Raw genomic sequence first — 15,653 nt, forward strand, 5'->3', positions numbered from 1 at the left:
TTGTCTGGGTCGGGAGCTGATTAGAGGCAAAGAGAAAAAGCAAACAATAGAAACTTAGAGATTGGGAGGGGACGGAGTGGAGAAGGATGTTCTGTTCAACGCAGAACGGAGAGATGGAGCGACTGCAACAAACCAGGTCATGGAAAGTGGAACAGAAAGAAAGAATCTGCCATAAGCCGACAAACCCAGACAGGATGAAGGCCACAAAAGCCCTCAAGATAAAGCATATACGAATTACCACATTTCTCTGGAAGGCCCACAGGAACACATTTGTGTCAGAGTGGCACAGAAAAGGCTGCAAGGAAAAAAAAAGCTGAACAGACAAACACAGAGCAAATGCTTGGGAGTCCCAAAGGGCAGATGTGGTGATGGCTCCCAATACCCTGCCTGTGTGCAGACAGGAAGCAGCTCAGGACCACTGTCTGCACTCAGAGATGCTCGGGATGAAGATTTTCATCTCCAAAAATGCACTTCCCTCAGTAGCTGTGTGGGGCGCAGGGTAAGGCCATGATGCTCAGAGGAAAGCACTGCTGATGTTTATCAGCCCGAGCCCGGCTGCAGCAGCTGCAAACACTGCATCCTCAGCACAGGGAGAGGGAGGTTTTACAAGCTTTGCTGGAAACACTCAGACACAGAGCTAATGAGCCCAGCACAAAAACCAATACAGAAGAGGCAAGTGACCTCTGAGGGGCTGGAGATGAAACGAATTAAAGCAATAAAGCAGATTTGCAGCTTCCAGTTGGTTACAATGGAACACGAGGGGGGTGGCAATCCGTGCCCTCCGTACCCCATTGTCCCCCCACGCAGCCCCGGGGGCTGCAACAGAACTCCTTCAAGTTAATTTATTTTTGGAATGAGCCAAAACGACAGGAATGCCGAGACTGAAAGTGCTGGATTGAGTTCAAAAGACATCGCTTCCACTGGGAAATTAATCTCTCACCATTTGGTATAATTAGACAAAGAAAATGAAAAACAATTTCAGAAAGAATTCCCAGAGGTAATACGTGAGGCGGAGGCGGGAGGAGAGGTGCTGTGTGTTGGGCAGGATGTGAGGCTGGGCGTCAGGAAAACACCTTGTTACATCTCCAGAGCAGCACTGGCAAACGAGCCCTGCTGCACCAAGCTGCTGCAAGGCATGGAGCACAGCCAAAGGGCTGCAATGGGGTTGCGATGGGGCAGGAGCTTCTGGAGCTCCCAGCCCACCTCCCTCAGCTTATATGGACACCACAAGCCATGGACAACCCCCGTGGGGTGGGATGTGGCTGTGGAGCTGCCTCACCACCCAGTACTGGTTGCTTCACGGCAAGCTGCTTCCACTCAACCAACCCAACCATTGCCATGGGTTGGCCCTGAAGAGGGTCCCAGCCCAACCATGGTAGGGACAGCACAACACCACAGGTCCCTGGCACGGCCTCAGCCTGCAGGCAGCACAGGACCACATCCCTACAGACTGTGAGATGGTGGCCATGGTCACCATGGCAACACCAGGCCTGCAGGCACTGAAGGGCTCTGTAGGGCCAGAGGGGAAGGACCCCATTGCCTGGGGGAGCCAGCAACAAGAGGCTCTGAAGGTCTGCATCCACCCACACCTGGCTTATTGCACTTCAGCACTGCCTGCTCCCAAAATTACTGCTTGTTTCAGAGACATCAGAAGAAGGACAACACAAGAGGGAAGCGGTTTTAGTTTTAGGCTGCACCAAGTTTTAGAGGAAAAACAGGGAAGTGATGTTGTGCCCCCACCCCGTGCAGCCCAAAAGGCCCTGCTCAAATGTCGGGGCAGCAGTAGCTGGCAGCTGGCATCAGGGTCCCCCAGCACCCTCACACCACCAGGACACAAGTGCAACGAGTGGGCTGGTCTCAGCTTGCCATCTAGTGGAGCGCAGCCGCACGGCATCCCCAGCACCTGCCCTGCTCCATTTTGCGCAGTCCCCTCGTCCATGGCACTGAGGGACACAAGGAGTGGGGAAGAGCCTGGTGAGACTGAGCCCCTGACCATGGGGTAAGGTGCATTGCTGCCCAGCCACCAGCCTTGCTGGTGTGCCGCTGCCACCAATAGGGCATGGAGCGCCTGTAGGCTGCTACAGAAAGGGAAATGGGTTCTTCGTGACCACAGCCGTGTATCTGCTCGCCCTGCATGGAGCACAACCACACAGCACCCTGCAATGCCTGGCAGCATCCAGCCCCATGAGACAAGGCTCCGGGTGCTCACGTGGGCACACAGCTCAGACATGCAGGCTTCACGAGCACCTTATTTCATTGGGATAATAAGCTACTGACATGGCATAAACTCCAAGTAATGACCTAAGTGTCTCTATTAAGAGCATTTTGTGGCTCTTGCCATCTAGTCTTTCATTAACACAGAAGTATCCACTTCTGAACATTGCAGGTTCCCAGTGCTGACAAACAAACAGCACTGCAGCTCCATCCAGGCCCAGTTCCTGGTTGGGAACATGAAAACCCAACACCACAGCTGTCACTTGACCTGTCCCCCACAGCTTCACACTGCTTGGTGGCCCTGCAGCCCAGTGTCTTCACACAGAGCTGCTGATGCTGCTGAACTTGGGTGTGGGGGGGAACCAAAGGGAGGCTTCAGGTCCCCAGAGAGGTGATGTTCTGCAATAGCATTCTAGAACAGAAGCAGAAACCTTATTTATTTCTGGGAGATGGAGCCCCACGGCACAAAGGTGAGGCCAGGTGAGGGCCAAGAGGAGCAGGGCCCTTCCAGAGCAATGGGTCCAACTGCTGGGTCACCCCAGAACAAAACCCACCAACCTCAGCAGTGCTGCCTTTCTACTTCAGCCTCCCAGAGCCTGCCAGAGATTTGTACTTGGTTCCCACCTTTGCAAATCTGCAAAGAACTGAAGAGAAGGAATGGGGAACAGAGATGGAAAGGAGAAAGCAGTGCCAGTGTGCCTCCACTGCACTCCACGCCTCCCTCATGAGAGCAGGAGGCCCAAGAGGGAACCAACTGTTCATCCCCAGTGATGCCCTCAGCTTTACAGTGCAAACAAAGCCAGCTCCTTTCTGAAATGCTTGCTGTATTTTTATAGACTTGCACTGCTTCAAAGAACAAAAAAGAAAAGCAAAACAAAACAAATCGAGCAAAGGGCAGCATGATGTGAGTGCCAGAACAGCGCTGCTCAGCTCTCATCCCAATCTTATTCCCTCTGACAGGACCACGGGATGTTGCATTTCCATTTAACACTAACTTCTCCATCACAAACGAAGGCTGCAGACAACGTACCAGCACAGCTCCATCGGGATGCAATTAGACACATTTCATCCCCTTAATCCTCTGCTAAGTTTGTTTGCCCGAAGAAATGTTTTTTTTTGTGACCCAGAAGCTTCCAAAACCACTACCCCCATTCCACCAGTGCTGATGTGAGAATGATTTCTAAGATTACCGACCTGCTTGCAAGGTAACAGCAGGAACCGCTGACACCGTCATCTCTCTTGGCTGGCACGCCCGCTGCACTTGGCAAGCAAAGCCATAACCTTACTAAAATGCTTATCTTGTTCAGTTCTTTGACAGAAAGCAAACAGCCTAATTTGCGTCTCTCTTAATCCTACAGCCCAGCACAGCCACCGCTATGAGCCAGCACAGCTTTATTTCTGACTCAACCCCCAGTCAGCTTTCAGAATCACCCCATCCTCCACCAAAGGCACTCACAGACTGCATCACCAGAGGGAAAACAACACAAAAAACTCACCCTGAGCACCTTATCAAACATGAACACAATTGCTCTGTTACACAGTTAGCATTTTCTCCTACTTCCAGCCTCTGTAACACAGAAGAAAACCCAAAATGAGCACAGGGGTTTTACCCAAATTAATAGCAAGTGCTAAGAGTTAACAGACTGCTGATAGCTATCTGGAGACGGCTTTGACTCTGAGATATATAATAAATCTTCGCAAGTTGCAACAAACATCTTAGCTAACGTAGCCCACATTCTATGTTTAGATCTTCCTACAATGCGATCCAACATTTGGTTTTAGTTTTTTAGTTATAATTAAGAAACAAACTCTGCTGCACTTTAATCTCTCCTTAGCTCAAATTTGCACACGGAATTACCATCCCCACCACGTCCATCTTTCCCACACGCTCAATATTCAAACCAAAGGAAAATCAGTCATTCTTTCCAGGAGGGTATTTTCTTTGTTATAAAATCACAGTCAAAGCAGAGAACAGATACTTCTAAGATTCCACACATTAAACCCTTGTTTCTCCCTCAAGGAAATCTCTGCAGTGGAGGTAACATCTCACACCCTTACAATGTAAGGCAAGAATTCAGAATCCAAACAAAACAGATCAAGAAATCCACTTGACAGATCGAAGAGGATAACTGAGGACAAGGAGCTACCCTGTCAACACACAGAAAAGCGCTTCTTGGACCCATTTCCATCCAGGCTTCCTTCCCATGGCTCCCACACCACACCTGGAAGGCCAGGTTTAAGCACCCGTAGCACTTCAGTACCAGAAAGTATTGCATCAATGAGAAGCAACAATCCTTGACATGCTGGATGAGCAAGCTACACAAAGCTGATGGGCATGATAGGGAAGAACAGAAATCCACAGGTGGCAGCATGAAGACCTGTGGGTTTTTTGAACGAGTTCATGTAATCAGAATCTGGAACAGGCTAATCCAGGCAGTCCTGCATCTGTTACTTCACAGAACCTTTCACATGTGTAGCACTTCACAAACACTAAGAATCTTTGGCTACACCTCTGTAACCCTATCCTACCACACTCGCTGACTACTGTGCCAAATCCTGATAACATCAGCAGGTCAAAACGCAGCTGGATGACTGTATTCCTGCAGCTCCAGTTGCAGGTGACTGGGTTTCACATCCCATCACCTACATCTCTGTGGAGGTGAGGCAGAGGGAAGGAAGCGAGCAGGCTGAAGGAGAACAAGGCTTGATTCAAATCATCAGCAGGAACACACATTTCAGTGGCAAAGAAATAGAAAATATTATCCTGCATCTGGGTGTCACACATTTCCCAACACAGGAGTTCATTTTAGAAGGAACAAGACATGCATGCTGGAGCTGGTGAGGTTGGTGTACCTCACACAGGAGGGCCCTCCAACCACAGCAGCCACTCTGCTCAAGAGCCAAAGGTAGAGGAGCAGACCAAGCAAGGCTGATGATAGAAAAAGACAGCAGGAGTTGTCCTGGGTAGGCAAAGCATGCTCAGTCACAATTCCTCTTCTTGGAAATGGTGTCTCTGCAGATGTAAATGTGCATTTCTGTCCCAGAAGTATAGTGTGACTCAAAGCAGTGGCAGAAAGGTGTGATCACCATCAGCAGTAGGTCCAAGCTACACAGTACACACCCTGTTAGGGAGTGGGCTCCATTTGGCTTGGAGAAGGGGTTTATTCAGCAATGTGGGGACCTGGGAGCAGCCCTCACACCAGCAAGGCATCACAAAGGCAGAGCCAGGCTCAGAGCTGAGCATGGCAGGACGGCATACAAGAGCTACACGCTGAAACTGAAGATGTTCAGACTGGGTATAGGAGAAATTCTCCTCCTGAGGGTGGCCAGGCAGCAGAGCTGAAGCCCCAAAGGGCAGTAAGTCTGTCTCCTCAGGTGGTTTCAGGAGCGGAAGGCTGGACCATAAATCTCCCGAAGTCCCATCACACCTGAATAGCCAAGTCAATCCCCACTTCCAGGCTGCATCCCAGCTGTAATCCTGAAAGAAATGCTTCATCTGAGATACAGCACAGCACCTCAGACACGCAGCTGTCCAGGTTATGAATCACTGCAGGTGTTTCAAAAGCAAGCTGTTTGACTACACCCAGCACGTGCCTTCCAGCACTCACTGCTCAGCCCCTTGCGTATCCACGTGGCCTTAATGAATGCTTCTTTCTGACAAACATGGACCTTTCTGCAGATTGCAGGGACAGGACTCCGCTCAAACCAGCACCAGCCTGAGGCCACAAGGCTGTGCTGGACCAGGACACCCTCATCCTCATGTGGACCCAATACCAGCTGCCGGATCCCAGCTCCAGTCCAGAAGCAGACATCTACTCTAAAAACACACACGGATGGTCCTGCAGGGCTCCAGCTGCCTGCTAAGTTTATTTGCACATCCTGCACACCATGCTAAGGCTCTTATTGTGCTGCACCTGGCACCCACGGGCTGCTCTGCACTGCCACTGCTGGATGGGACCACTGACACACAGAGCCCACGGCAGTGCTCATCTGGGGCAGCCCAGTCAGAACAGTGCAAAGCTCAGAAAACTCAGCATGAAAGTCTACATACATGATCAAAATAAAAAATCATCTTTCTGAAAAGCCTCCACAATCCCTCCCAGCATCAAGGCAGCCTGTGCAGCTTTGGCACAGCAGAAGCAAGCACTACAACAAGGAGAATACCACTGAGTACTGGGAACAGGCTGCACTCCTCCACTCACACAAGATCTGCAGCTCTCCATAAGACCCAGAAACGGTTGCCAGACAAGTTGCAGGACTCAGAATTCTACAGCGTATTTTTTTTCTATTGCTCTTTTTGCCATGTTTTCCTTTCAGCACAGCACAGCAGCATGTTTGTACTGGCCAAGCCTACCCTCCTCCCTTCCACCACTCCTTCGAGCAATTCAAGCACGGGAGATACAGTATTACTCAAATATTTAACCAAAGGATTACACTATTCTCTTGGCAGGGGCGTGCTCTGCCCACGATGCAGCTCCCGCCGGCTGGCAGGCGCTGCATGGCTGCCTGCTTCGTGGCCAGCGAGCTGCCCCAGGCTACAAAGAGCTCTCCGTGTTCTTCTCCAATGCTTTTGCACCCGTTTTTGCTCACCGGCTCCCGGCCATCCATTGCCTCCATCCAAAGCCTTCTGTCCTCCTCTGAAAGCGCCTGCATGGTGATCACACCGGGCCTGAAGAGAGAAAGGGGATACCATAAATAAACTACAGGTTAGAAAACAAGGAGGACGCAGATTAAGTTCTTGTGAAAGACAGAGAAAGACAGACGACAACCTTCTTCTTCACCAAGCCCCAGCAAGATGTGGCTGATGACAGCCTAACCACCACTCTAGGAAGTCCCTGCAGGTCCCAGCCAGGACCAAAAAGGAGCAGAAGGCATCTCCAATAATCAGCACACATTTGCAGTGGTTTTGCAGTATGACAGGCACTCTGTGATGCTGCACCCCAGACAGTTCACCTGCCTTTGGGCTAAGCACATCCACGTAATGGACAAGGAAGGCAGCTGAGCGGGCAGGATGCCCCTGTGTCCCTGCACCCCATGTCCAACCACCCCAAGCACCACCTCAAGGAGGGACTTTCTGCCGCATCAGGAATTCCAAAACTTTCTTCCCTGAAATGCTCCCATCAATGTGACCGTGCCGTGTCCCTGACCCCTGCCCTTACCCACACAACAGCCCCCAAGCTACACGCTAAAACCACCTCCATGATTGCTTATTTATTTTAATGAGAAGGGGAAAGAACAGGCCTAAATGCCAGCATGCAAAACAAGGCTGGGGGGTCTGGGAACAAAACCAGCCTGGTGCTCGCCTCAGGGCCAGCACCACCTCCACCACTTCCAAGCAACCTTGCTCTGCCCTTCCCGCACCAGGAGCTAATGCTCAGTTATCTCACCCTGTCACCAAGGTCGTGACAGACAGCACAGCAGAGCACTGCCCAGCTCCTGGTGCAGCACGCCATGGAGCACAGGCTGCCCCTCAGACTCAGGGACCGGGAGGGGCTCAGTGACACAGCTGAGGTGGCAAACCCAATGAGTTTTCTGTTATGTTCCATCGGCCTGGTCTCTCTGTTTCATTCCAGGCTATTTTCAGATGCATTAGCACAGTGCAGCTGCTATTTCTGCAGGAGGAGAGCGGGCAGAAGCCCTGGCAACAGGGAAGACGCAGGCAAGGATCCAGCATGAGCAGGAGTTGCTGTCAGAACTGTCTGCAGCGATGCCTGGGGGGTTTTAGGGTTCATTCTCAAAAAGTATTGCAGCAGAGAGCACGTAATGCTGCAGCTCCCAACTGCACAAAAGCTGTTCAGTTCTTGGTAGGAGCTGATCCTCTGTCAGAGACAACAGTGTGAACAGGGATGCTCAGTGCAGTGCTTTTGGCCAGTTCCTATTGCTCTGTGGTACTTAAGGGCAGGAAACAAAGCAACAGCCCCCCGCCAGCCAACCCCAGGATTCACTGGTGGCACGCGCAAGGCAGCTCAGCGCAGGTTCACAGCAGCATGTTCAGGCTTGCAACAAACCCAGGTCCAAGTAAATCAGATATAATGTATTTGATCTCCACTAATCCCATTGGTGAGTCAGTCAATACTCACCAGCTTAGTGGTTTGGAAGTTTACTCGTTTCGAAGGGAAGAGGAAACCACTTAACCATCACCCCATTTGTGAGAGAAAACGCTCAACATCCAGCACTGAATGCTGTCAGCGCAGGGAACAAAGCTCAGTGCTGAGCAGAAAACGTGGTCTGGGGGAAAGATGGGCAGCAGGAGAGGGGCAGAGGGGCTGGTGATGGGCTGGGGGCAGCTCCCTCCCACTGGACTGGTGGGGGAGCTTCAGCAGCCCAGGGAGGGCAAAGGAAACACAGAGATCTCTGTCTCCAGTGAGACATTAACACAAACACACTGAAACTGTTCACTTGAGTAAACTTGACACTGGCCATTAAGAGAACTGACAAGGGCCCCAAAAGACAAAGCGGGTATCTCCCGTGCCAGGTTCCCCTACGCACAGGACAGAAGTGATAATGTGAAAATGTTTGTTCTGCCTTTGAGCGATAACAACTCTTTGGGCTTCACTTCAAAGCCAAACTTACCAGCGTACAGGGAGGGGCTGCAAACCAGAATTAAAAATCCATTTACATTGCAAACAGCTCCGCGTTTCCTCCCACAGTGCTCATTTGCCAGAGCATCCATTGCACCACTTTCCTGAGCACAACCATCTTCCTGGCTGTGATGCATTCTAAATGCACCCCACACATTACGCCTCATCCATTATTTATTTGGACCATGCCCAGGGGGTGCCACGCACTCAGGTGGGAATGGCTGGGCCAGAATCCCACCCACCCCAGCAGCACAAAGATGTCCTCAGCCCCACATCTACAGTCAGCCCCACATTCAAGGCTTTCCCCAAAGACCAACCGCTGCCAGAAGTGTGCATGCCAGATTGTGGGTATCTCAGCTATCCAGTGTAGGGCCTGAGGCAGGGAAGGGCCTCCTCTGGCTTCCTCTCCTAGAAGATAAACACAACATACCCATCTCTGTTCCCTCATCTAACACACAAACATCTGTGGCCCTGATGTGCCACACGCAGCAGAGGACTCTCCTGTGCCCAGTGGCACCGCTCACCCCAGCAGCAAGAGAGAAAACATCAACACTGACTTCTGTGGCCCAAAGATAACAAACCTGCCAACCCAGTGCTTGGGGCCGCAGCAGGCATTTGCACCTCAGCACCAAAAGCTTTTTGCTTTGCAGTGGGGAAACGTTGCGATTGGAAGGAAAGTTTCTGGACTGAAAAGATGCAGGAACATGAGACCAGTGTGGAACATGGCAAACACTCTGCAAGAAAGTAAATTTTCAATATGCTACAATCTAAAAACTACTTTTTTCTGTATGAGACCACACAGGAAATTTGAATTTTCTCAATATCTCCGCTTTTGTGAAAAACAGCCTGGCTTTAAAGAGCTATGACTAAGCGTGCAGAGCAAATGAGAAAGTCCCCGAGCTGCTTCTCCCTCCAGAAAAACAAACAAATAATGAAAGCAACAGAAATAGATAAGAACTCTCAACTCCTGTAACAGCTTATCGCATCGAGACAATCTAAACTGATGAATGAGAAAGCCTAAGGATGGATTAATAACAGGGCTGGAGGGCCAGGAAGCTTCCAGCCCCGCTATGAGTGGAGAAGCATGGGTGATATGGAAGGGGATGAGGAAGGCAGAGAATAAGGGGACCCGCGGTTCAGGTCCCATTGCTCATTACAAGGCGAGGTCTCCCCTTCGATGCTGGCTGCAGTCACAGAGGGCAGCTCGCCATGCAGGCTGGGCTGTGCAGCTCCAGGAGCTCCCTACAAACTACTCTGTCTGAAAGGCCACTGGAAATGTGACACCAGCCAGAGAACACATATGGTCGCATGGCACCAAAAGCAGCCAGTGAGTGAAGGGCACACAGCCCACCCTGCGCCAACCAACCCGCAATGCCAGCTGCTGTGGGGCACAGCGGGACCAGCAGAGATCCTGCCCCCTTCAGTCACCAAGGGCCCAAAGCCCCACACACTGAATACCTCCTATTCCTATAAGTGCCAATTGATATTAGGGGCACTTAGCTTCCGGCCCAGAGAAACCACCTGGACTGCCCTAAATTTCAAAGCCTTTGTCATCAGCCAAACGAGGTGTCTTATTTGGTAAGACACTGGCTGTCATCCCTGCTTACCTTGTTTATAAAACTGCCTTAATGCACAAAGACTCCAAATTAGTTTAGTTTGAAAAGGACATTACCAGCAAAACACAATATCCCTTGCATGAGGGAATATTTCAGACAGATGCTGGAATCCCATTCTGGGGCCTGTTGTTGTATTATATACATATATATATGTACTATTATATATTATATGTACTATTATTATATACATATATATATGTACTATATATTTAGTGCCTCTGAACTAAGAGCTACACCGCTCCTAACAGCCCCAGCACTACTGGCAAAAGCAGGGTTGGGGAGCTCTTAGTTTCCCCCACAGATGCCTGTATCACACGTTTTCAGCCTTCAATAGTGGAAATGTTGGACTCCCTGTCAGACAGTAGGAAAAGGAAGCAATGCTGTAACAACAGACCAGGCTCAAGTCGTTCAGGTCAGGGGTGTCAGATCAGTTTTGGAGGAGAAAATAACCACATCCTCCCCAACACACAACAGCTTCTCTGGGCATTAATTAAAGCAGCCCGAGCCCCCAGCCGTGCTGCATGCCCACCCCCAGCATACCAGGAGCCCAGGTCTGTGCTGCTGTGTTGAAGGAAACGCAGCCAAGGCTGCCACCTCCAGGCTGCAGGGCTCTGCTGAGCCACAGCCTGCTCACCCTCAGAGCCCTAAAGCACCTCCCCAAACCGGGATCAACAGAGTTTGAAAAGCTACTAAAAAGTCATGGCAGTGGGAGATAAAAATACTTCAGTGAAGTGTGAAATGCGCTCGGGTGCTTACAAGAGTGCATGGCTGCGTGTGCTGGATTTGGCACACTGGCCTCAGCCCCAGAGGCAGGTGCAGCACAGCCTCCAGCAGCACACAGCAGTGTCACCCTGACCCACAGCACAGCTCACTCAGCCACAACAAAGCAACTATAAGCTGCTCTGAGCCCAGCTGGCTTAGCATCAATTAAACACACCCTATGGAGAGCCTGGGCAGGGCACAGACTCACATTGTCCCAGTGGTGTGTAAGTTTTAAGTTGCATACAGAACAGAAAGAGGGAGAACTGCTCACAGTCAAAACACAGTACATATGTGACACTGAGGAGCATCCTGGGGATCTGCTTGCCTTAATCACATCCAGACTTCCTGCGTGGGGCTGAAGTACAAGAGAGCAAGTTTCTAACTTGACAATTTAAAAAAAAAACAACCACAATACAAAAGGCCCAAATACCAAAACCCAACCAGCCCACGGACAGAGTTCACGGCACAAACCATGCTGCAAAACGGGCACAGATGGTGCTGCAGCAGCCTTAGTGAGAGCCATGCCATCACTGGGCTCTGCAGACCTGTGTGAGGAGCGGAGCTGCAGCCTTGCCCATCTCCAGGTCCTGGTGCCATAGTGACCCCCCTACCAGCACAAACCATGTGCTCAGTGCCCCACAGCACCCATCTGTCCCAAGCAGCACCCATGTCTGACAGCTCGGCAGGGCAGCACCCACATGCTGCCGAGCCCCCGCAGTCCTGGGCTGGCATGAAAACCATTCCTCAACACGCTGCTCCCCCAACAGGGAGTGCCAGCCAGGAGTGGGGGGTCTCCAGCAAAGCCCACAGCCACACATCAGCCCTGGAGGCACAGCTTCAGAGTGGGGCAGAGATAGGGTGGGCACTGCAGCAAAAAGTTCTGCCTCCTCTTCCTCCCAGCTCATCCGTTTCAGGCAGTGCTGTTACTGAGGAGAACTCGTGACAAATTCTGATACCAAAAACACGCAGAGCTGCCTGTCAGCTGGGGAAGAAAGCAGCCCGTCAACTCATGCTTTCTGCTCTCGCAGCCCTCTCAGGCAGGGAATCAGGAACGTGGATGTGAAATGAGCAATTTCTCAGGTTTCCCCGCCTTGCTGCTCCCCTGCCATTATTTACATTTAGCAGGCATATTTCTGGAGCAGCTCTTGATCCCGTGCCCAGCAGGCTGCAAACATCAAGGGGAGGTTCGGCTGGCTCTGAAAGCACTACAGAAGAAAGCTATTGTGGTGGCTGGCTTCTCCTCCTCCCGGGTTTATTTTGATTTTCACATTTAAAAAAAAAAAAAACAAAAAAAAAACCAAACAGAACAGTTCCCTCAGGGCACAGGAGAGAAACGGCAACGTCAGCAGAAATCCTGCAGCTTTCTGGAGGAAAGCAGAGCCATGGAGAGTGAGCAGCAGCCACAGAGCCAACCCAACCCCGTCCCCTCCTCAGTGCCCCCACCACGAAGGGCTGGGCAGGGATGGATAAATCAGTCGGATGCCCTGGGAACACAGCCAGCACCACCAGCACCCAGGGTTTTGCTGAGCTTGAGTTTTATAGAGGGGACCTCCTTGTATTTACAGCACAGGCAGCAAAGGGCTTTTTGTAAAGCACGTAAACATCCTGCAGTGAGGAAGGCACGAGGCAGTGACCAGTAAAGGCTGCTCAGAATAGCAGCTCAGCCTGGTTTCCGAGTTCAACACAGTGACAGGCTCTCACTCCTCGGTGCTACAGACTGAATCCACGCGTATGTCTAGTTCAGCTGCTCAGAGGAAAATCAGGCCAGGAAGCATTTTATAACTTCAGGAAAAAAAGACATGAATTCTGAGTGCCCAGAGTTGCAAGCTGGATTTCCATCATCAGTGCCCACAGCAGAGCAGCACTAGGCTGTCCACAGCACAAGAGTTAAATTATTTCAGCCATGCAGGAAAGAGGCATCCCATCCCTGCCAAAACACATGCAAGTAACTTTGCCATGCTTGTGACCATTTACCTTATATGCCCAGAGTCTGCAAAAACGCTACAACACCATTAAGCTCTGAGAGACTAAAGTAAACTCAGCACCTTGTAAAATGAAGCACTGGCTCAACATCCTGCAAGCACCTGGCTAGGAACAGCAGGGGAAACATGTTCCCATGGACTAACACCTCCCAGCCACAGACGGTGTGACCGGAGCAGAAGACAAACACCAAATCCACCCGAGCAGCAGCCAGGGAAGCTGCCTGCCTCAGAACTCACCGATCCACGGCTTCCACATCAAAGCAGAACCTCTTCTCAATGGAGTCGGTTTTCCGCCGTGTGCAAGATTTCAGGATAACAGCTTCATCTTCTCCCTAAGAAGAGACAAAAATCACAGATAAGGTAGAGAACGATCCATCCACACGTGCCTACCCCCAGGCCCCAACCACTGCATCTGAACAAGAGGGGCTGTTTGACAACAACAGCCACTCGCCACCTGCTAGAAAGCCATTATCAAATATTCAGAGGTCAGGCCAAAATAAGAAACCATCCTTTTTGAATGCAGACAATTACATTCAAGCACTGAGTATCACAGAGCCCACGTTTCAGGCAGGCAGGGAGTGCTGGACCACAATTTTTGAGTAAAGCTTTATTTTCCATTGCTGAACAATGCATCATAACCTTGGCTGTCAGTTTTCACTCTGGCACTGGCTGCGTATTTGGCAGCACTCTCCACACAACAACTCTTAACAGGAGTAAATATGCCCTAAAATGTTTATTATTTGACAAAGCAATGACAAAAGCATTCTCCCATCCAGGCATCTGCATCCAAGCTGTACTGGATTTCCCCATGAGGAGCAGAGGTCGGGCAGGATCCGCGCACACTGCTGTCCTCTGCTGGAGGAAAGCCCTGCCCAGACCGCCAGCACACACAATTCTCCTGCAGTTTTTAACATCCCCCGATGACTCAACAAGAAGACAAATTCTGAGCGAGTTCCTGGAGATGGCCACTTTTCTGTGCGCTCTGTGCTGTTCCAGCTGACACCTTGGCTGACCACCCTGTTCCCTGACATCATCATTTTCCAGGAAACCTATTTAGGGCCACAGCAGGAACCCAGGAAGACAGATCTGAACGGTCTCTGCAGGGCTGCTCCTGGGGGGGCTACCTGCACCCTGTAGCTCACCACTCCCCTCCATATTCAGAGACTGCTCTGCTTTGGAACCACCATCTGATACCAGCCACAGCCCCAGGAGTGCTCAAGAGATCAAGATCAGGCAGAGCCTCTTTATGCTGCACCAACAGTTGGCACTAACAGACTGCAGGGCACCCAGCACACAGACAAGATGCTCAGCATGCAGCACGTCCTGCATGGTCAGGACAACCTGAGCAGTACCAGCGTGCAGCTGCACTGGCTTCAATCTTTAAAGCTTTCTCCTTTCACAAACAGAAATAAATAAAGGACAGATCTAAAACAATAGGGAAAAAGGCCAGTCTTTAACTGCTGCAAACTTGTCCTTACAAGTGCTGCACACAGACACCAGAATAGAGAGCTGGAACACAAACCAGAGCTGTGCCTGAGGGACTCCAGCCATTTGGGAAACCAGCACTGCTGCCAGTGCAGCTGACAGCTTCCAAACATCTGCTGAAGTTGTTTTTTTGAGCAAGGTGCAGAGTTCATTCCCCACGTGGCACTCGCTCAGCCCGGGCTGAAGGTGAGACACCTGCTGGTGTCGGTGTCACACTGCTCAGGTTGGCTGTGCAGCTCTGCTCACAGCCCTCCAGCCCTGCAGACACTCACCCCTTTTCCTCCAGATTTCTGGTCAAATGGCACCATCGTTATCCGCTTGGACTCCCGCTGGTACGTGCAGTAATGCTTCACCCAGGAGGTCCCAAAGTGACCTGCAAAGAGAACGCAGGTTTTATCCCCAGAACCAGTAGAGTTTCAGTGCACACCCATTATTAAGCTTTAAGCGTAACCATCATTTAACATCACACATTTCTCTACCCACGATTCCTGTTGTACTTCACATAAGCACTGATACCCCTTTTCATTCATGGCAAAGAGGCAGCAGACTCCTGCCAAGCCCAGCCACAGGGCCAGTGCCCTCCCACATTCTGCATCCTGACAGGTTTGGCTTCGTGTCCCACATCCCAACAAACAGTGTCCCCCCAGCACCCATTGCCCTGAGCACATACGTTTCTCCTGGACATAGAGATATCCCTCCATGGTATAAGGACTGATGTTTTTGTGCTCATGAGGATTCTCTTTCATCTTCTTCATCAGTGATTCAACCTCTGACCTCGTTCCTTCAAAGCGATTCCTTGTCTGCAAATGGAAACAGGAACACACCCTGCAGCACCCACGGTAAGGCAGAGAGAGACACTGTGCAGAGGAACTGCCACTCAGACTGTGTGTGTGGCACAGTGTTATTTATAACAAGGGATTTGCTTCTATTACACTGCCAAGCCCTTTGCTTGAGGGCACACGGGCAAAAAGAGAGAAACCATCTCAACTGAAACCTGCCAAAGTGTGTGTGAG

At 50.8% G+C, this 15,653-nt stretch overlaps 1 protein-coding gene across 14 annotated transcripts in view; it reads right to left on the reverse strand.

Moving 5' to 3' along the window:
• ARHGAP26 (Rho GTPase activating protein 26) overlaps positions 1-15,653 on the reverse strand; it is a 97,883-nt gene that overhangs the window by 61,709 nt on the left and 20,521 nt on the right. For 13 of the 14 annotated variants that reach the window (XR_014935581.1, XR_014935580.1, XR_014935585.1 and 10 more), the window contains 4 exons: positions 15,311-15,440; positions 14,913-15,013; positions 13,393-13,487; positions 6,805-6,883 (listed from right to left, as the gene is read on the reverse strand). Coding sequence is in view for 7 of the 14 variants with exons in the window: in XM_015875478.3 (XP_015730964.2) it covers positions 6,805-6,883; positions 13,393-13,487; positions 14,913-15,013; positions 15,311-15,440 (405 nt within the window). In the remaining 7 variants the exon portion in view is untranslated. Of the gene's footprint in view, positions 1-4,136; positions 5,693-6,804; positions 6,884-13,392; positions 13,488-14,912; positions 15,014-15,310; positions 15,441-15,653 lie in introns of those variants that run through there. The other variant, XM_085519091.1, reaches the window with a different exon arrangement.

The sequence above is a fragment of the Coturnix japonica genome, chromosome 18 (genome assembly GCF_054131305.1).
Source record: "Coturnix japonica strain WE chromosome 18, WE-NBRP24, whole genome shotgun sequence".
In the NCBI taxonomy this organism is placed as follows: Eukaryota; Metazoa; Chordata; class Aves; order Galliformes; family Phasianidae; genus Coturnix; species Coturnix japonica.